The following is a 16,823-nucleotide window of genomic DNA, read 5'->3' as shown; positions in this document are numbered from 1 at the left end:
TTAAAAACCTGGCTTATTAATTACAAGGTGGAATTGAAGATATGTTTATGTTCAGACAGCATATGTTCTTAGGTTAGGTCTTGGCTTCAAAAAGCCAGGTATCTGAAAACATGTTAGAAGGTATAGTAGGTTGAATCATGGTCACCCAAAGATGTGAAGTGCCAGACCCTGGAATTTGTTAACAATACTTTATTTGGACAAGGAGTCTTCATAGATGGATGTATTTTGCAGTAAGGAGACTATCCTGGATTATTGAAGTGGGCCCTAAAGGTCATAAATATTCTGAAAAGATAGAGAGAAATTAACACAGACAGAAGAGAGACATGCACACAGAGAAGGCAGTGTGTGGATGGAGGCAGAGACTGGAGTGGAGTGGCCACAGTCTCAGGAATGCCATCGGACTCCAGAAGCTGGAAGAGGCAAGGAATGGGTTCTCCCACAGGGTCTTCAGAGAAGGTGTGGCCCTGCCAATTTCCAGCCTCTAGCCTTTTGTGAGTGGATAAATTTCCACTGTTTTAAGTCACCAAGTTTGTGGTAATTTGCTATAGCAACCTCAGGAAACGGATATAGAAGTCACTAAAAACTTGGCGGCCTGCTACCAACATTTACCATTAAGAGGCAGAAAGATATCGATGACAAGGTTGCTCCGTATGTGCTGAGCCCTGTGTATGCTCCCACCCCAGCCGAAATGAACTTTCAGCACTAGTTGTGCTTACCTACTCTAGAAATTTCTTCATCGAGACCATTCAATTTCTGGTCAAGAATGGCTGAATGAGACTCCAAATTGCTCATGTATGCCTGATACTTCTGAACATCTGCTTGTAAAGAAGTTTTCAATTTTCTCAATGACTCTAGACGATTCTTTAAAAGAAAAAGAATATGAAGTTAGTTATTCTTGTCAATAATTCCATACTTTACTTGAAAGTAAAGCAATATTCAAATTCATCTTAAAGAAAGGTAAATAAATTAGAGTTTTCTTTTCAGTTTTAGAGGGAGTCAAAAAGAACTAGAAGGGGAGTTTACTGTTATTACCCAATCGAGAGGAGTACTTTTCAGAAGCCAATTTGGGATAGATAAAGTCAACGGCCAGGTTGAAAAAGCACAAACATTTAAAAATCTGTTATTTTATAGAACATTTCAGTATCATAATACACAAAATAACATTAGATATCTGGACATCATCATTTAGCTTTTAGAAAGCCCTCAGGATACAATATATTATACAAACTCGTTGATTATCATTCTCTTTCCACTGATTACAAAGCTCAGGGCCTCTTGTTGGTGCTCCCATGAGGTATGTAACATGGGGACCTTGTTCTAAAGATCCTTTTGGTCTGATGTAAGTAGATAAGATTCTTTCATCATATTCTGAACACCGTTAGTCCAAGACAGATAGATCACAAGGGAAAACAAAGCTCTAGGGAGACCAAACATGTTTTCATTAGGAGTTGTGGCCTATATAAAAAAAACCTAACTTTTAAGAAGCATATTTTGCTAATGCATTTCCTAATGCAAATTTATGCATTTTAGTGCATTTTGCTAATGCATTAAAAAAGTTTTTTTTCTCTATATATAAAGAAATAGCTAGTTTTCTCCATGGAGATCCAAGAATGTCAGTAAACGTGTAAGCCTATTGAAGATAACCATGTTTACTAACCGGTTCTTTTTCTCTTTCTTGCTCCAATCTTGCAATTTGTTCATTCAATGCTCTGTTTTTTGCTGCTAATGATTCCAGCTTGGAAGCATCTACGTTAAATAAATCCTCTGGAGAAAAAAACCCCAAAATTTCATAAGGTCTTAGATCTGCCTAGAAAATTCCTCCCCACGTTTTTACCATTGCTCTCTCACTCACTTCCTCTAGTCTCTACTTGAAACCCTCTCAGTGAGGGAACCTCCTACCATCTGTAAAACTGCAATCCCTCCCGTGGTCCACTGCACTCTCTGCCTCCCAGCCCTGCTTCATTTTCCTCTTAGCACTTACCACCATCTGACTTACTGTTCATTTGATTATTGTCTCTGTCTAATAGAATGCAAGCGCATGAGGGCAGAGATTTCTCTCACTCATTATTGTATCCCTGGTGCCGACACCGTGGGCGGCACACAGTGTGTATATAATAAATAGTTTGAATACATGAATATAATTTATATGCTTAATTATAACCAAAATAGCAAAGAAGTCACTAGTGCTTATGGTTTCAGATCACTATGAATTTTCCTCTTTAAAAAGAAACCCAACATCATATACTCTGCTTGCTCCCTTTCTCACGTGGACACACTGAAACTGTCCTCACTATTCTTCAGGAAGGTCTATCCCACGGACACACAAGAGAATGCTTTCATTTTTTGGGTTGAGAGTGGCAGGTATCCTCCTATTCTGAATGATTCTATAGTCTTTAGAGGATAGCTTTATACATCTTAAACTTATCTATTTTACCTACCACTCTGGCATTTTACATATGACTATTATAAAAAAAGGAAAATGATGTAAAATACCTATGGAACATTTTTTAAAAGTTAGCCAGTAAGTTCTGAATGTCACTAGATCATAGCTGAGTGGAAAAATAATTTCTTTCTTTGGAAATACAATGGCCCCTTAACTTTCTGACATGAATTATGGGAGACCATAGATCTTTTCACTAACTGGTACTTTACTTATTAAAATAATAAAGCAAGGACATCCTTTATTTCTCTCCACCTAAGAAGCAGTTATAATAAAAATAAGGAGGTATCTAAATACATTCAAAGTGAGGAGCTCATATAAACATTTGGCATAATAAGATAAGCTACACACCAGCACACTAGGAGCAAAAGCACTTACTCAGCTTGGACTGCAGCTCTGCATTCATCTCCTCAAAGCTGTCGGCACCAGTCATGAAACTTTCATAGCATTTTATGGTGTAGTCCAAAAACAGCTGATTGGGTGAAGCAGATTTAAAAACTCAGTTGTGAATCTCTATTTAGTTTGTTTCACTTTTCTAAGTGAAAATTTAAATATGAATGAAAATAATGAAAGTCAGGAATACCAAGTGGTTACATGAACTCCTGTAAATGAGACACAAACCTAGGGAATATCATTAATTATGCTGCACAGATTTACTCAGTCTGCTACTTCTAAAGTGAATAATGAGGATTAAAAGAACACTTAAATTTGAATAAAGGTGTTATTTAGTAAATGGTAAAAAAAAAAACAAAAAACCCAGAAAAGCCCATATCTTCAGAGAAGGGTTTTGAGAAGGTGAGATGATGCTTATTAATGCAAACGTAAGCATCTTTGGGGATAATCTAACCTATGAAAAATTTAAATGAACTGCTAATCATTTAAATCCAATTAATCTGACAAGATTTGGTTATGAAAGCCAGAACATAATTAATAAAGGCTATAATTTACACTGTAACTTCAGGTTAAAAAAATGGCATAGTTAGTGGAGATCTGAACAGTAGAATATTAGCACTCAATATTTAGCCAAGGGAAAGTAACACTCCATTTTGCAGTTCTGAGGTGTTCTGGTCACTGAGGATGTATCCTTTGTTAGGAGGCAAGGAGAGCTGATAAGAATTTTCCACAGTTAGATGAAGTCAGTATCCCTTAAGACAAACCAATTCCCTCTGCCCTGATGCTCTGCTTACTAAGCAACCTTCTCATTACTTGGTTGATACGGAAGGTGTAACCTGAATAGGTGGCATGAGTATTCCTGTAACTGGAAAGACGGATCACTGGGGGGAAATAAATAGATTTTCACTTCTCTTTGGATGTGAATTTGCTAAGAGTGAATCAGTTTTCTTAAGTTTGGTTGATTTTGATTTTGAAGGTTAAAAAAAAACAACTGAGTCTCTATATCCACAAAGCAGAGACTCAGAACCTGGTGAAGTTTGGTATCTTGGTAATTCTTTAAAATTAAATTAAAAATTAATTTTTAATTTAAAATTAAAATAACTTAAAAATAGTACTTTATAATTTCCAAAGAGCTTCTTTATATATATTGTCATCTGAAATAACAGCTAAGATAGCAGGAATAACTTTGACTGGTTTAACCTTTAGGATGACTATCAAGAAATTAGTATTTAATTAATTTAGTAGGTGTTATAATTTTATTTGGGTAAAAACTGAGGTATAATAAATTTAGTCTAGCACACATATTGCAACATGGGAGGAGAATTCTCTCAAGAGGATCAGAGGCTTTCTAGCTGCTTTTCTAGCAGGGATCACCAATGAAGTATTAAGTCTAAAACAAACAAACAAACAATTAGGCAACACCATGGCAGTCAGTACATTTACCTTTGAATTTGAACCACTGCCTAGGTAGTAATAAAAGATGAGGTTGAGGCTATTTCTACTTTCTTTTTATGACAAATGTTCCAGAAAGTGAAGAACACAATTAGAACACAGGATGTTTATTTTTCATCTTAGGGAACCGCATAGTGATTGGGTCTTTTATATAAGCTAGGGGAAACTGATGCTCAATCTCAATACTATAAATTTATTCCTTGGGGTGGGTGTTTGCTCCATTTGGAGACATAAATTTGTGTGTTTCAGGAAATAGGGCGGAGTTAGTTACAGTTTAGGCTCCATTAAAGGACGGTCTGGGAACCAATTTAGACTATTTTATCTCAGTCACTTTTAGAAGTGGCAACTACCCTAGCTAAAATGGTCTAAACAAAACAAACAAAAACCCCATATGCCATCTATTTTAAGACCCAGTCTTTTATGCTTTGTGTCGACAAAATATATTAGAATAATGATGCCAGTACTGATTATCTTCATTCTAAAAGACAGGGGAGAAAAAGAAATATTATATCTACACATAAACAATAACATGTTATGTTTTAATTCTAATTGCCTTGTCTTTTTTACTTAACATTTCCAAATTTCTATGCTTATTTATTTTTAGGAAACTATAGTGTGAATCCAAGAGTAAATCCATTGACTAGTATTTCCAAAAATAAATTTTAGATTTTCAGGAAGCAAAAGAGACAAGTTCTACAAAAGACTATGTTAATTTCAATAATGACACACTTAGTAAATAATATCAGATGACTGATGTTTATGGTAAAGTAAGGTACCTTATTATGCATAATTCCATCTTCAGTTTCTTCTCCCCAAGGCTGTCCATCATCAAATAAAGGTGAGCTTTCTTTCATGGCATTATGTAACTGGTCAGTATACAAACATATTAAACTGATTAACTTTATGAGGAAAAACACATTTTTCAAGTTTTGCCAAACTTGTTTTCAGTGTCATTTTTAGAAGCATTTACATTATTGCATGACAAAGTCTCTTGAGAGGTTATTCTTTTAAACCTTACAATATAATCCTTTTGACAGTTTAATAACTAAGTCCCTTAGGATTAAAAAAGGATGGGATCCATATTTAGTTCTATTCTACACAGAAAAATATGCTTTCCTGGTGGTTCAGTTGTAAAGAACCTGGCTGCCAATGCAGGAGACCTAGGTGCAATCCCTGGGTCGGGAAGATTTCCTGGAGGATGGAATGGCAATCTACTCTAGTATTCTTCCCCGGGAAATCCCATGAAAAGAGGAGTCCACGGGGTCGCAAAAGAGTTGGATACAACTGACTAAACAATAATAGAGAAAAATATGCTGCTCTTTTACACTGTTAGTAGCCCATTGAGAACATATGTATTGCTACACATTTTAACATAATTCTGAGAATTGAAAACAGAACTGCCAAAAAAGCTAAGCCAGTAATAATTATTTCTCTTAAATGAACTTAATTTTGGTGCTCAAATGTTATACACTGACTCCTTCAAAATGTTTAAGAATGTACTTCAGGTTGAATCTTATATTGAAGACAATATAAAGTCTTCATTTAAACAAATATTTAAGCTGAAAGTGATAGCAAATAATAAATTATAGCAAAACATTCAGATGTTTGTAATTAACAAGCCAGAAGGAAAATGCCTAAATGTTTTTAAGGCACAGAAATTCCACTTCAGAACATCTGTTTTATAACTTGTTTTAAAAATAAAATTAAAAAGAATTTGCTATAAAACCTAAAGATACAATGTATATCTAGTATAATCAACACTGAGCTAAAAAAAAAAAAAAAAATGGACTATGCATTAGGAGTATAAAAGAACAATAAATTTTCTTAGCCTAGCACTCATTTACAGGATTGCTGAGTGGGGATACTGTCCTGAGTCAAGAGTTGCTTGTCCTATCCGCTCCTTTCCTGTTCCAAAGGCACTCATAATCCCTTTTGTGTATCTAGAGTGGATGCAGGCAAGCTCCGTCGACTCATCCTTTACCTCTTCTTCACTTGACAAGGCCTCATGTGACAATCAGATTTAATTAAGACTGAAAGACATGCAGGGCATAGCCCAAGATGAAAAGCAGAATCTCCTACCTGTCATCAGGGTAGATAAAGACAGTTTCTGTTGCCGTGTCAAAGGTCCTTGTGAGAACTCTTGCTACTCTGCAAAGTTCAAGGTGAGCCTTATGGAGGCACAAACAGATCCCCAGAACTGGAGAAAAGACCTTACTACAAGAACTGAAAATTCTGAACTGAGAAGATTTGGTTGAAAAAATTTTAATCTGAAATCATATAAACTAGAAATACGGACTTGAGTAAACTTCCCTTACATTTACTAACAAACCACCACTCCTCAATATTATAAAATATGAGAGGAGAAAAGGACTCAGAGGAATCTGAGATAAATGTTCGGGGGAAGTTCCTACTGACATTATTTTGCTGTGTTTTTTTTTTGTTGTTGTTGTTTGAATTTTTGGGGGTTTTGTTTGTTTCTAGCTGTAAAACCTCATGAAAACAAACGATCTCCTTGCCTTTGGGATATTTCCCTTCCTCTCCTGTGGACTCATGTAGTAACATTTTGAAGAACATAAAACCAAACGTGCTCTGAAAACTGACTCAGACTTGGAGCTAATTGGTAAAAGCAATATTGGGAGAGAAAAATATTCTGAGGAGGAGGGGAAAAAAATCTTTCCTATGTATATATTTAAAATGAGAAATCAAATACCTTGATGCAGTCTATTAGCCAAACCAAGGCTGCCACAATGTGAGGCCACGTATGAGGGGCCCCCACTGTATACATGGAGCTTTTCGATAATGCAAAAGGATACCTATGAAAAATTAGAAAAAATAAGCTAGCATGTTAATTTTTATAAAAATAATGGCTAAATTAAGCAAGAAGTTACATTTAAAAAATTCCAAGTATATACCAACAGTCTTGACTTGTTTAGAAGTAAAATACTTGTTGAGATTCTCTTTGTCATCTTACTCACAAATGATTTTGTGTATTTTTTTGACAATTACTTTGTACATGTATCCCCTAAATTGCAAAACTTGACTTACAATCAAATAGGCAGGACTTCTCTTCTGAAAGATTATTTGTTCCCTCAAATGCAACGTATCCTAAATAAAACCCATGTATGTACTTCTCCTCAAGTCTATCTCTCCCTGTGTTTATCCTACGCAGGCTTTTCTGGACTCTTATCTCACTCCATTCTCACCAGGCTTTGACACCTGTCTTTTCTGATCTATAAAATCTGCAGTATCTAGTCCATCCTATCTATTCCTTGTCACATGAGTCGTTGAGGGTTTTATGATCTATCATCTGTACTTCAGTAATAATTCCCAAATAGTTGTTTTTTGTCTTTTCAATTGACCTTGCATATGTGACCCACAGGGTCCATCTTAAAATATACTACTTCTCAAAATCTTTACACACTTATTGAGTTTCATTCTCCTCTGTGTTCCAATAATCTCTCTAGGCTAAAGAGAAATATAACATACAAACCCAAGATCTCTAAAGATTCTTGGAACCTCTTCTTCAAACTTTGTGTCAGGAAGTTCATACGAAGGGCAGAGGAAGCCATAAAGAAAAGTGAAGATCTTCAGGAAGTCTTTAACAGAAGGAGCTTGTAGAGATTTCATGGATACACTATATGCATAACCGTTTTCTGAAAGAAACTACAATAATTTTTAAGAAATGTCAAATGTTTCACAATAGGAAAATTATTGAAAAGTACTTAAAGAGAACACTCACAGTTTACAATATTAAAGAATATAAAATACCTCACAGAGCTGTCGAATACATTGCTGAATAAATGCTTTGTCATTAAGTGGTCTTGGGTCCTTGATTTTTTCAGAAGTGGAAAATATACCAAACTGACTATTCCGGGATCCAGGTCCACTAGTTCTGCAAACAAAATCAGTCAAAATTATTTCCTTCTGTGGTGAAGCCTGAATTATTTCAAAGCGATCTTACGTATTTATTCATTTGGCCGTGCTGGGTCTTAGTCGCGGCACGTAGGATCTAATTCCCTGATCAGGGATGGAACCTGCATTGGGCCACCTGCATTGAAGTCTTAGTCCCTGGATCACCAGGGAAGTCCCATGATTTTATATTTTAACATCAGCATCAAAGATTAAAATTCTTCAGTTTTTATTTAAACAGATTTCTCTTATTCAAAGCAGAGAAAAAAAAAGCACATAATGAAGATTAAAGTATAAAATGAGGCGGGAAAAAATACTCTCTAACTCTGCATCACTAACATACACATTATCCTCTAAAAATATGTGTTCTGAGTCCAGCAGGTTCTCTGCACCAATAGTCTTCCAGGTCTCTTCAACAACACAGATCCTTTCAACACCCTACTCACCCCTTCATGACGGCTCCTTTACTTCCAATCTCTTTATTTGCCATTATTTATTGTGAGAAAATTACCTTTGAGATGTTGAAATAGATTGTGTGTGCTTTTTTCATGAATGTTATTGTCATGCGATATTATGTATCTGACTGTGATTTACCATAAATATATGTTACTACTTTTTAGTCATTAATACCTATAGCATATATGCCCCATTCTAAGCGCCATCCCCCCAAACAAAACTTCATTTGTTTAAACCTTTATAATAATTCCTTTTGCTAATCTTTGTGGCCCAACTTACCTAACTATTGTAGTTTATTATACTTGGAACAGTACTTTTCTTTATTGGACAGACTCCACAAAGCTGAGTTACAGCAAACATTGCTCTAATATCTCAACTCTGTTCATCAAAACGGAGTTTCTCCCTGCAAGTTTGCTTGCCGCTTTCAAATTCTCTTCTGCCCAGGCTCTCAAAGTTCTGTAACTTGGGCCCTCTTTCACTGCTGCTCTGACTAATTAGCTAATTTCCCCCCTGAGGATTTGCTAACTTGAGAACCACTCTCCTACCTACTGCTAGTAGTTACTCTTTAATATGTACATATATTTTTTCACCAAGGAATACATGTATAGACTCAGCTCTTATTTTACACAAAACGCTAATAACTTTTCAAAAGTACTAATAGCTTTTGAAATTATTAAAGTATTTCCTAACCAATCAAAATACTGTAATATTCAACTTACAGTTTAAGAGTGTAGGGTCTAGAACCAGAGTCTGTGGTTAAAAATGCTATCTCTGTTACCAGTTGTATGACTTTGGGTAACTTACTTAACGTCTCAGTGCTTCAATTTCCTTATCGATAAAATGAAGACAATAACTATCTACACATAGAGAGTTCTGAGGATTGAGTAGAAGAGACATAAAATAGCACTTTTCTGGCTTGCAAAAATGCTCAGCAAACATTAGATTTTATCATCATTATCCCCATTATCTCTGAAGTTTAGCTCTGAGATCAAAGTTACATTATAAAAATTCCTTAGGATTTTTCAGCTAGAATGAACACCAGAGACAGTTTAACCTGGGTTTATGACAAAGATTTTTCATAAGGTAACAAATATGTCATCTCTAAATATTTTCAAAGTAGTTAAATAAACACCTGTCTTGAAGTTACATTTTAAGTTTTGGTGAGATTAAAAAAAAAAAGTTTGTTTTGGAGTTGGGAATTTCTTTAAAAAAATTAACTTTATTGAGGTATAATTTGCTTAGAGTAAAATGCACCTGCTTAAAGCACAGTTTGATGAGGTTTGACAAGGTCCACACCTGTGAAAGCTCTACCATGATCAAGATCAAACGTTTCCATCATCCCAAAGTCTCATCCCTCTAAACAGTCAATCCTTACTTCACTCCAGACAACCTCTGATCTACTCTAGACAGCGGTTCTCAAAGTGTGATCTAGGGGATCTGAGAAGTCAAAACTCTTTTCACAATAAAATTAAGGTTCTTTTTCACCCGTTTCGTCCTCATTCTCTCTCTCCTGAGTGTACAGTGGAGTTTTCCAAAGGCTGGCTACATGATGCCAGATACTGCAGCAGACTGAATTCAGAAACAGATGAGAATCTAGCTACCTTTTATGAAGCCAGACATTAAGAGACTGCAAAAACGTAAAACAATGTCACCATTCTTAGTGAAATACTTTTGTTTTTAAAAATAAAGCATGTTATTTATGTTAACATGTAATAGGTTATTGTTATTTTAACTTGAATAAATATTAAAAATTTCCCCCTCAGTTTCAATTTCTAATATAGTTAATATCTACAGATATAGCCCATAAGAGTCCATAATATTTGTTTTTATTGTTGTGCAGTCGCTAAGTCATATCTGGCTCTTTGTGACCCCATGGACTGTAGCACGCCAGGATTCCTCGTCCTTTCAGAGTATGTTCAAATTCATGTCCATTGAGTCGGTGATGGCTTCCAACCATCCTCTGTCGTCCCCTTCTCTTTCTGACCTCAATCTTTCCCAGCATCAGGGTCTTTCCCGATGAGTCAGCTCTTTGCATCAAGTGGCCAAAGTACTGGAGCTTCAGCAGCAGTCCTTCCAATGAATATTCAGCATTGATTTCCTTTAGGATTGACTGGTTTGATAATATTTAAGAGTATTAAAAAGTCTGTGACTAAAATGTTGGACTAGATATGATGATTCCTAACGTTAAAATGCTGATTCCAGAGTGTCTATGTGAATTTTCCATCAAGAATTCACTTGTAACAATGAAACAGTGGTCTGAATGTTTTGATGTATCTTTCAGCATCATCTAAGGCAAATATAATCAATTTAACCATTTAAAACAGAGGAAAACAAGATTATAACTTTCTGTAGAAAGGGACCATGATATCTAATTTTTTGTACTTTGAATATTTAACTCAATGTATGGCTATAAGAATCTTTTCCATTAGAATTAATAAAAAATATCATTACCTTTTACCAAATACAGAGGTTTTTCTTTCAGATGTGGGTCTGTTTATGTTCAATTTTCCAAAGGTTGATTTCTCTTTGCTTTAAGAAAAGGAGAAAAACAAACTCTTCAAATGAATGGAAAAATATTAGTTCAAGAGACTTTTGGAAATTTGTTACCCATTCCCAACAAAAATAATTCAAAAGCATGAAAATTTTCAGCAGCAATTACAGTTGTTATAAATGGGATAGGCTTATAATATAATATACATTTGCTTAACTAAAGTGTTAAGAAGAAAGTAGGAAAAAAAAACATATCTACATTGTTATTTTAATTATCTTAAAATATGTACACTTATGGATAACAATTTCAAAGGAAAATGAATAATTTAAAAATAGGTATTTTCAATCATAGACTGATAGTCACACTCAAATTTTGTTCCTTTGAGGCTTACTCTTTATTAGAATGTGGCTATACTTAAGAACATACATTATGTCAATTACTGACCAAAAATATTGACAAACGCAGTCTTTTAGCTTCTGACAATTTAAGGCACAAATCTGCAGTAGTAACATGCAAAAGTACAAAAAATTTCTCTGATTTCAGAAGAAAAAAACGTATAAGTATTTCAAATTTCTAAAAGTAGCAGAGACTCACACAATGTAAACCTAAGTAATTTAAGAGCAGTTAGCAAGTAACTTGTACCTTGGTAATACAGGATTGATACAACTCATATAGATTACAAATAGCCTTCTCTTAATTTTAAGAAAATCATTCACAGGGAAAAATTAGTTTATGATTGAAAGTTCTCCCCACCCCCAGTTGATTTTTTATTGAAAACCTAAAAAAAAAGATTGAAGTATAGTTGATTTATGATGTTACAGGTATACACCAAACTAAGTGTTTATTATATAGGTTGGCCAAAAAGTTCGTTGGGATTCCTGTAATAGCTGGCATGTATATACATATATATACACACACGCATATACTTTTTCAAATTTTTTCCCATTACAACTATTATACATTATTACAGGATATTGAATACAATAATAGCAAGTTCTTCTGGACACCTTTCTTGGACACCAATGAATCTCCAGGAAATAGTTTAGAGAAGCAGTGTTCTATAGGTGGCTCCTAAACTGCAGTCAACTGTCAGAGCAAGTAATGGTTTTGATTGAGAACTGTGCTAGTTGACTAAACTGCAGTAAACTGAAAATTATAGCACAGAACCTGCTCAAACAAGCAGCTCTGAGGAAAGCAGGAAAATAAGAATGAAAAGAGCACTGAAGGGGAATTAGCAGTCCCTTAGGGATTGCCTTCGGAGAAGGTGATGGCACCCCACTCCAGTACTCTTGCCTGGAAAATTCCATGGATGGAGGAGCCTGGTAGGCTGCAGTCCATGGGGTCACTGAGAGTCGGACACGACTGAGCGACTTCACTTTCACTTTTCACTTTTATGCATTAGAGAAGGAAATGGCAACCCATTCCAGTGTTCTTGCCTGGAGAATCCCAGGGGTGGGGGAGCCTGGTGGCTGCCGTCTATGGGGTCGCACAGAGTCGGACACGACTGAAGTGACTTAGCAGTAGCAGTAGGGATTGCCTTACAAAGTTTGTGGCTTTTGAGATTTAACTATCAAATGAGATAAGACACAACGTGGAGTAACGGCCCACTCTAGCCTTCACTGACTCCAAATCAGGTATCGCTGACAACAGACAAGATTCATCACAATATTACTCACACTACATATTTGCATTAACTACGTTTACAGATTTCTCGGCCAAAGACAATAAGACATGAGGTACTCACGTTTGAGGGGTATGGAGACCTGGTTTATTTAAGTCCTGGGATCTTAATTCCTGCATAGACAGGCGGCCAGCACCACCGGTGGAAACTGAACTGCGTTTCATGCTTATGACCTGCATTCATAAATTTGGTATTAAACAAGTCTTTCCAGATGTAGATGGTACATTAAACCTCAACTATTATCTTCATCCTCAAACAGAAAGGCAGACAAGTTTCATCGTTCTTTCCTGGGTTATCTTGTCATGTAAGCTTAAGTCCTCATTTACAGGGAATATTTATCTATTTGATTTCCTTTAAAAATTTTCAACAAGTGAAAATACTTACTAACTGCCTACCATGTACAAGGGAGTGTGCAAAGCAGTACAAACAATAGAAAGGTAGTAAAGGTATGATTCCTCTTCACAAGGGAATTTATGGTAGTTAAAACCCTGAATCCTAACTCTGATCACATTACTACTGTTGGCTGTGCCTATTTTGATGGGAAGTCAGAGGCCACCTGACAACAACTACCTCTGATGTTTCCTTTGGTCTCAAAGGAAACCATCCTGTTTTCTTTTCCTAATGGCCATCCTCTTTAGCTCTGTCCTTCACCTTCTCTTTCTCATTTATAGTCTTCAATTACTGGCCCTCTTGCTTCAACCTCCCTTTTATCAAGGATAAATTATCTGGTCTACAGGCTGTGTCCAGTTCCTCAGACTACATTCACTTCTCACGCCCTTCCCACCTCCTGGGGTATCTTTCACTGACAAATCTTCGGATTCTATTGTTGCTTAGTCCAACCTCACTCTGATCGCTGCAGGACAGGCCAATTAATCTGAGATGCCAGGGAGGTGAGGAAATAAAGTAAAATGGCCATTAATCTTGAAAATATCTCTTAGAATGGCAAGTCTTAGGCAGGGGATGTGTTAATTTCTTCCTTCCTGTTATCTACAGGTGGACAGGGTTCTGAACAAAGGCACTTTAGTTTAACAGGCAGAGGGGCAGGATTCTCTGAGGTTGGCCATTATATATGATTATAATAACAAAAGCAACAGAAAACAAGTCAAAGAAACAGTTCTAACTAGAGTCAAAATTGGCTTTTTTCTGCAACAGGATCTTGTCTTCGAGGCATTAGACACTGTACTCCTCACCTTTCCAGGTCCTGCCCTGGTTTCCAGGACAATGGACATCTGTGGTTATCCTTTTCTCTAAGCTCTCCTTTGTCTTTGAAACTGATATACTCTTTCCTTCTTTGTGTGCACACCCATTTCTTCTTCAGTATACACTTCTGTATCTATTAAACTTTTCCACTCTCACCTATATGTTTCCTCCCAATCTCCACTTAAAATGTACTCTCAGAATCTGAGATTAATACTTCTGCATGTACTCCGTACACGGCATCGGGATGTTACACTAATAGCTCAAACGCAAAAACAACAAACAGTTCCTCATCTTGTCTTCCTCTATGTGCTCTCATCAAATTTTCCCTTTTTCCTCTCTCCAGGCCCTCTTCTTCCCATCAGTGTCCGCTTGGCCCACCCCTTCTCCCTCGGAAAATCACTGCCATAAGAAATGTACTGGACTGCGGGAAACTAGCGCCTCGTACTGACTGACTCGAGAGGTCGGTTACAACAACAAACACCAAAACGTCGCCTCCTAGGGCTTGTGAATCTAACCTGGCGACCTGGCGTTCTCCCTCCAGCTGCCCGGAGCAAAATTAACCAAAAATCATTAGTTACCTTTCTTCCAGCTTCCCGAGACGATCCAAAGACCGAATTGCTGTAAACCCTGCAACTGCCCGCTGGACAGGATAGCAGCCGCCAAAACACAAACTCCTTCCACCCGCCGCCGCCTTTCGAATTTTAAAATCTCCGCCGGCGTGTACGTCATCGCGCAGGACGTGCGCGCGCGTGCGCAATTTTCTTGCGCAGCTCTCGTACGCAACTGTCGCGCGCCGCTCCTCGTCGCCAGACGTTTTGCGTGTTGCTGGCGCGCCGCCACCTCACTGGCTGCACTGGTTTTTCCTGGCCACTGTAAGCGTCCTCTGCAAAGTCAGGTCCGACCTTTGAATTTAGCGGTGAATGCCGGAGCGCTGTACGTCACTGAGTAGCGAGCAGAGCGCTCCAGGCCTGGAAACGCGTTTTTTTTCCGTACAGCAATATGGTCGCTCCCGTCGACTCTTAGAAAAGCAGAATTTTTTTTACCCCCCCGGCCCCCCTCCCTCCCCCCCCCCCCCCCCCCCGCTTTGTCCTGAAAGGCGTGTTTTTCAGGATCTCTGGGTTAGACGCGTGCTGTTTCATGAAGCAAGTCTGGGAAGTACTGGAAGTACTGGGAAGCCGGCGAGGTAGGCGTTAGTGACAGCGAAATGTGGCCGCAGTCGGCCTCAGGGTCGCGCTGCTGATGCAGGCGGGTTCTTTACGGACTGAGCTAGCAGGGAAGCCCAGTAAGCTACTTTGGTAAAACAGGACATCACCCGCTCTCCTGAGTTTGAACTCAGAGTCAAACACAGCCCCAAACCTGGAAAGTGGTGGGGGTGACAGGGGAGCTCAGAGCCCCAGGACTGGATACCTGGATCTTGTAGCAGTTGTGCCATCAACGAGTTGTACATACTGTCGTGGTCCGGGTGCGGGTTGGAAAAGGATTTCCAGACATGAGACAGAATGAGAGGGAAATAAAGTTTATTAGAATGGGAGACGCTGTTAGAACAGCGGGCCAGCTCTAGGGAAAACCGACGTTGAACAGGGGTCCTTAGTCCACTTTTATACCTAGGGTACAAGGAGTGGAATAGGGGTCTTGCGGGTCATTTGCAGATTGGATGAGGCATGTATCCTGGGTGGGGGAAGAGTAGGGCAAATACCTTCTCTCTAAGGAGTAGGAGGGGAGACAGGTTATACTGTTCCATTAATAGTTACAGTACGGGGAGGGAAGGACCATAAGGGTCTGGTTTTTCTATTCTTGCATTCCAAGACCCTCCTTGGTTTTATCTGCTCTTTCGTCCTAGGATCACCACACATACTTTAGGGCAAGTCACCTTTCCTGTGTGAGTTTCAGCCTTCCCCTCTACACTTCTAGCTTGCACTCTCCGTTTTAGGACCGCTTCGCCACAAGTGATGACTCTTGATAACCCGTGGGCTGTAGCCCACCAGGCTCCACTGCTCATGGCATTTTCCAGGCAAGAATACTGGAGAGAGTTGCCATTTCTTCCTCCAGGGGATCTTTCTGATCCAGGGATGAAATCCCCGTCTCCCATGTCTCCTTTGGCAGACGGATTCTTTACCACTGAGCCACCTGGGAAGTCTTGCTGATTCTGAAGGGAGGACCAGTAACAGAATTACTGTCACCAGCAGCGTTTATTTGATTGCTTTGTGTGAAACACGAGCACAACACTTAAAAGTTAGTTACCTTATTTAATTCTCTGAATTGCCCCCTAAGATGTCCTAAAATGATTAAATCGAAGCTCAGTGAAATCAAATGACTGGTCCATGGTCATAATGCTAATGCAAATGATGTTAGAAATTTGAATCTATATACATTGCTACTGTTATTAACTGTGCTATTAACTGCTTAATGTATTTCTTATTTTATTTCTTATTCTATATCACCTTTTAAGTTCTCCACTACACAACTTTTAGTAAGCAAAATCCAGAACTGAATGCCTTTTTTGGTCTTTTTTTTTTTTTGGCTGTGCCATTCGGCCTATGGGATCTTAGTTCCCTGACTGGGACTGGAACCAAGAACCTGGAATCCAGACTCTGTGAAAGCCCAGAGTCCTAATCACTGGCGTACCAAGGAATTCCCTAAAAACTGTCTTTCAGGAAAAGATAAGTTCTGAAAAAACCTAGTTGCCAGAAGAGGACTGCTCAGAACCAATCGCAGATCTGGACTCTTTACCTTGCAGTTTTGCTAGGGGTTAGTGCTTCTGATATCCTGTTACAATTGCATTTTGCTGTTTTGACTCTTTC

The 16,823-nt window shown here is 37.9% G+C and overlaps 2 protein-coding genes across 7 annotated transcripts in view; one reads left to right on the top strand and one right to left on the bottom strand.

Moving 5' to 3' along the window:
• Window positions 1–14,745, bottom strand: part of NDC80 (NDC80 kinetochore complex component) — a 35,718-nt gene extending 20,973 nt beyond the window's left edge. The window contains exons 1-10 of the mRNA XM_070778862.1: window positions 14,601–14,745; window positions 12,886–12,995; window positions 11,102–11,179; window positions 8,054–8,177; window positions 7,776–7,948; window positions 6,996–7,098; window positions 5,062–5,151; window positions 2,819–2,912; window positions 1,658–1,764; window positions 717–861 (exon numbers count right to left, since the gene is read on the bottom strand). Of these exons, the coding sequence (XP_070634963.1) occupies window positions 717–861; window positions 1,658–1,764; window positions 2,819–2,912; window positions 5,062–5,151; window positions 6,996–7,098; window positions 7,776–7,948; window positions 8,054–8,177; window positions 11,102–11,179; window positions 12,886–12,986 (1,015 nt within the window). The 5' untranslated portion in view covers window positions 12,987–12,995; window positions 14,601–14,745. The remainder of the gene's footprint in view (window positions 1–716; window positions 862–1,657; window positions 1,765–2,818; window positions 2,913–5,061; window positions 5,152–6,995; window positions 7,099–7,775; window positions 7,949–8,053; window positions 8,178–11,101; window positions 11,180–12,885; window positions 12,996–14,600) is intronic.
• A 341-nt stretch (window positions 14,746–15,086) lies between these two features.
• The window catches only part of METTL4 (methyltransferase 4, N6-adenosine), a 29,214-nt gene continuing 27,477 nt past the window's right edge, over window positions 15,087–16,823 (top strand). For 4 of the 6 annotated variants that reach the window (XM_070778866.1, XM_019986982.2, XM_070778865.1 and 1 more), the window contains exon 1: window positions 15,087–15,205. The gene's annotated coding sequence lies outside the window, so the exon portion shown is untranslated. Of the gene's footprint in view, window positions 15,206–15,262; window positions 16,255–16,300; window positions 16,771–16,823 lie in introns of those variants that run through there. The other 2 variants (XM_070778864.1, XM_070778863.1) reach the window with 2 other exon arrangements.

This window comes from Bos indicus, chromosome 24 (assembly GCF_029378745.1).
Source record: "Bos indicus isolate NIAB-ARS_2022 breed Sahiwal x Tharparkar chromosome 24, NIAB-ARS_B.indTharparkar_mat_pri_1.0, whole genome shotgun sequence".
NCBI lineage: Eukaryota > Metazoa > Chordata > Mammalia > Artiodactyla > Bovidae > Bos > Bos indicus.
Note: the sequence above shows the minus strand (reverse complement) of the source record. Positions and strands in the feature narration are given on the sequence as shown.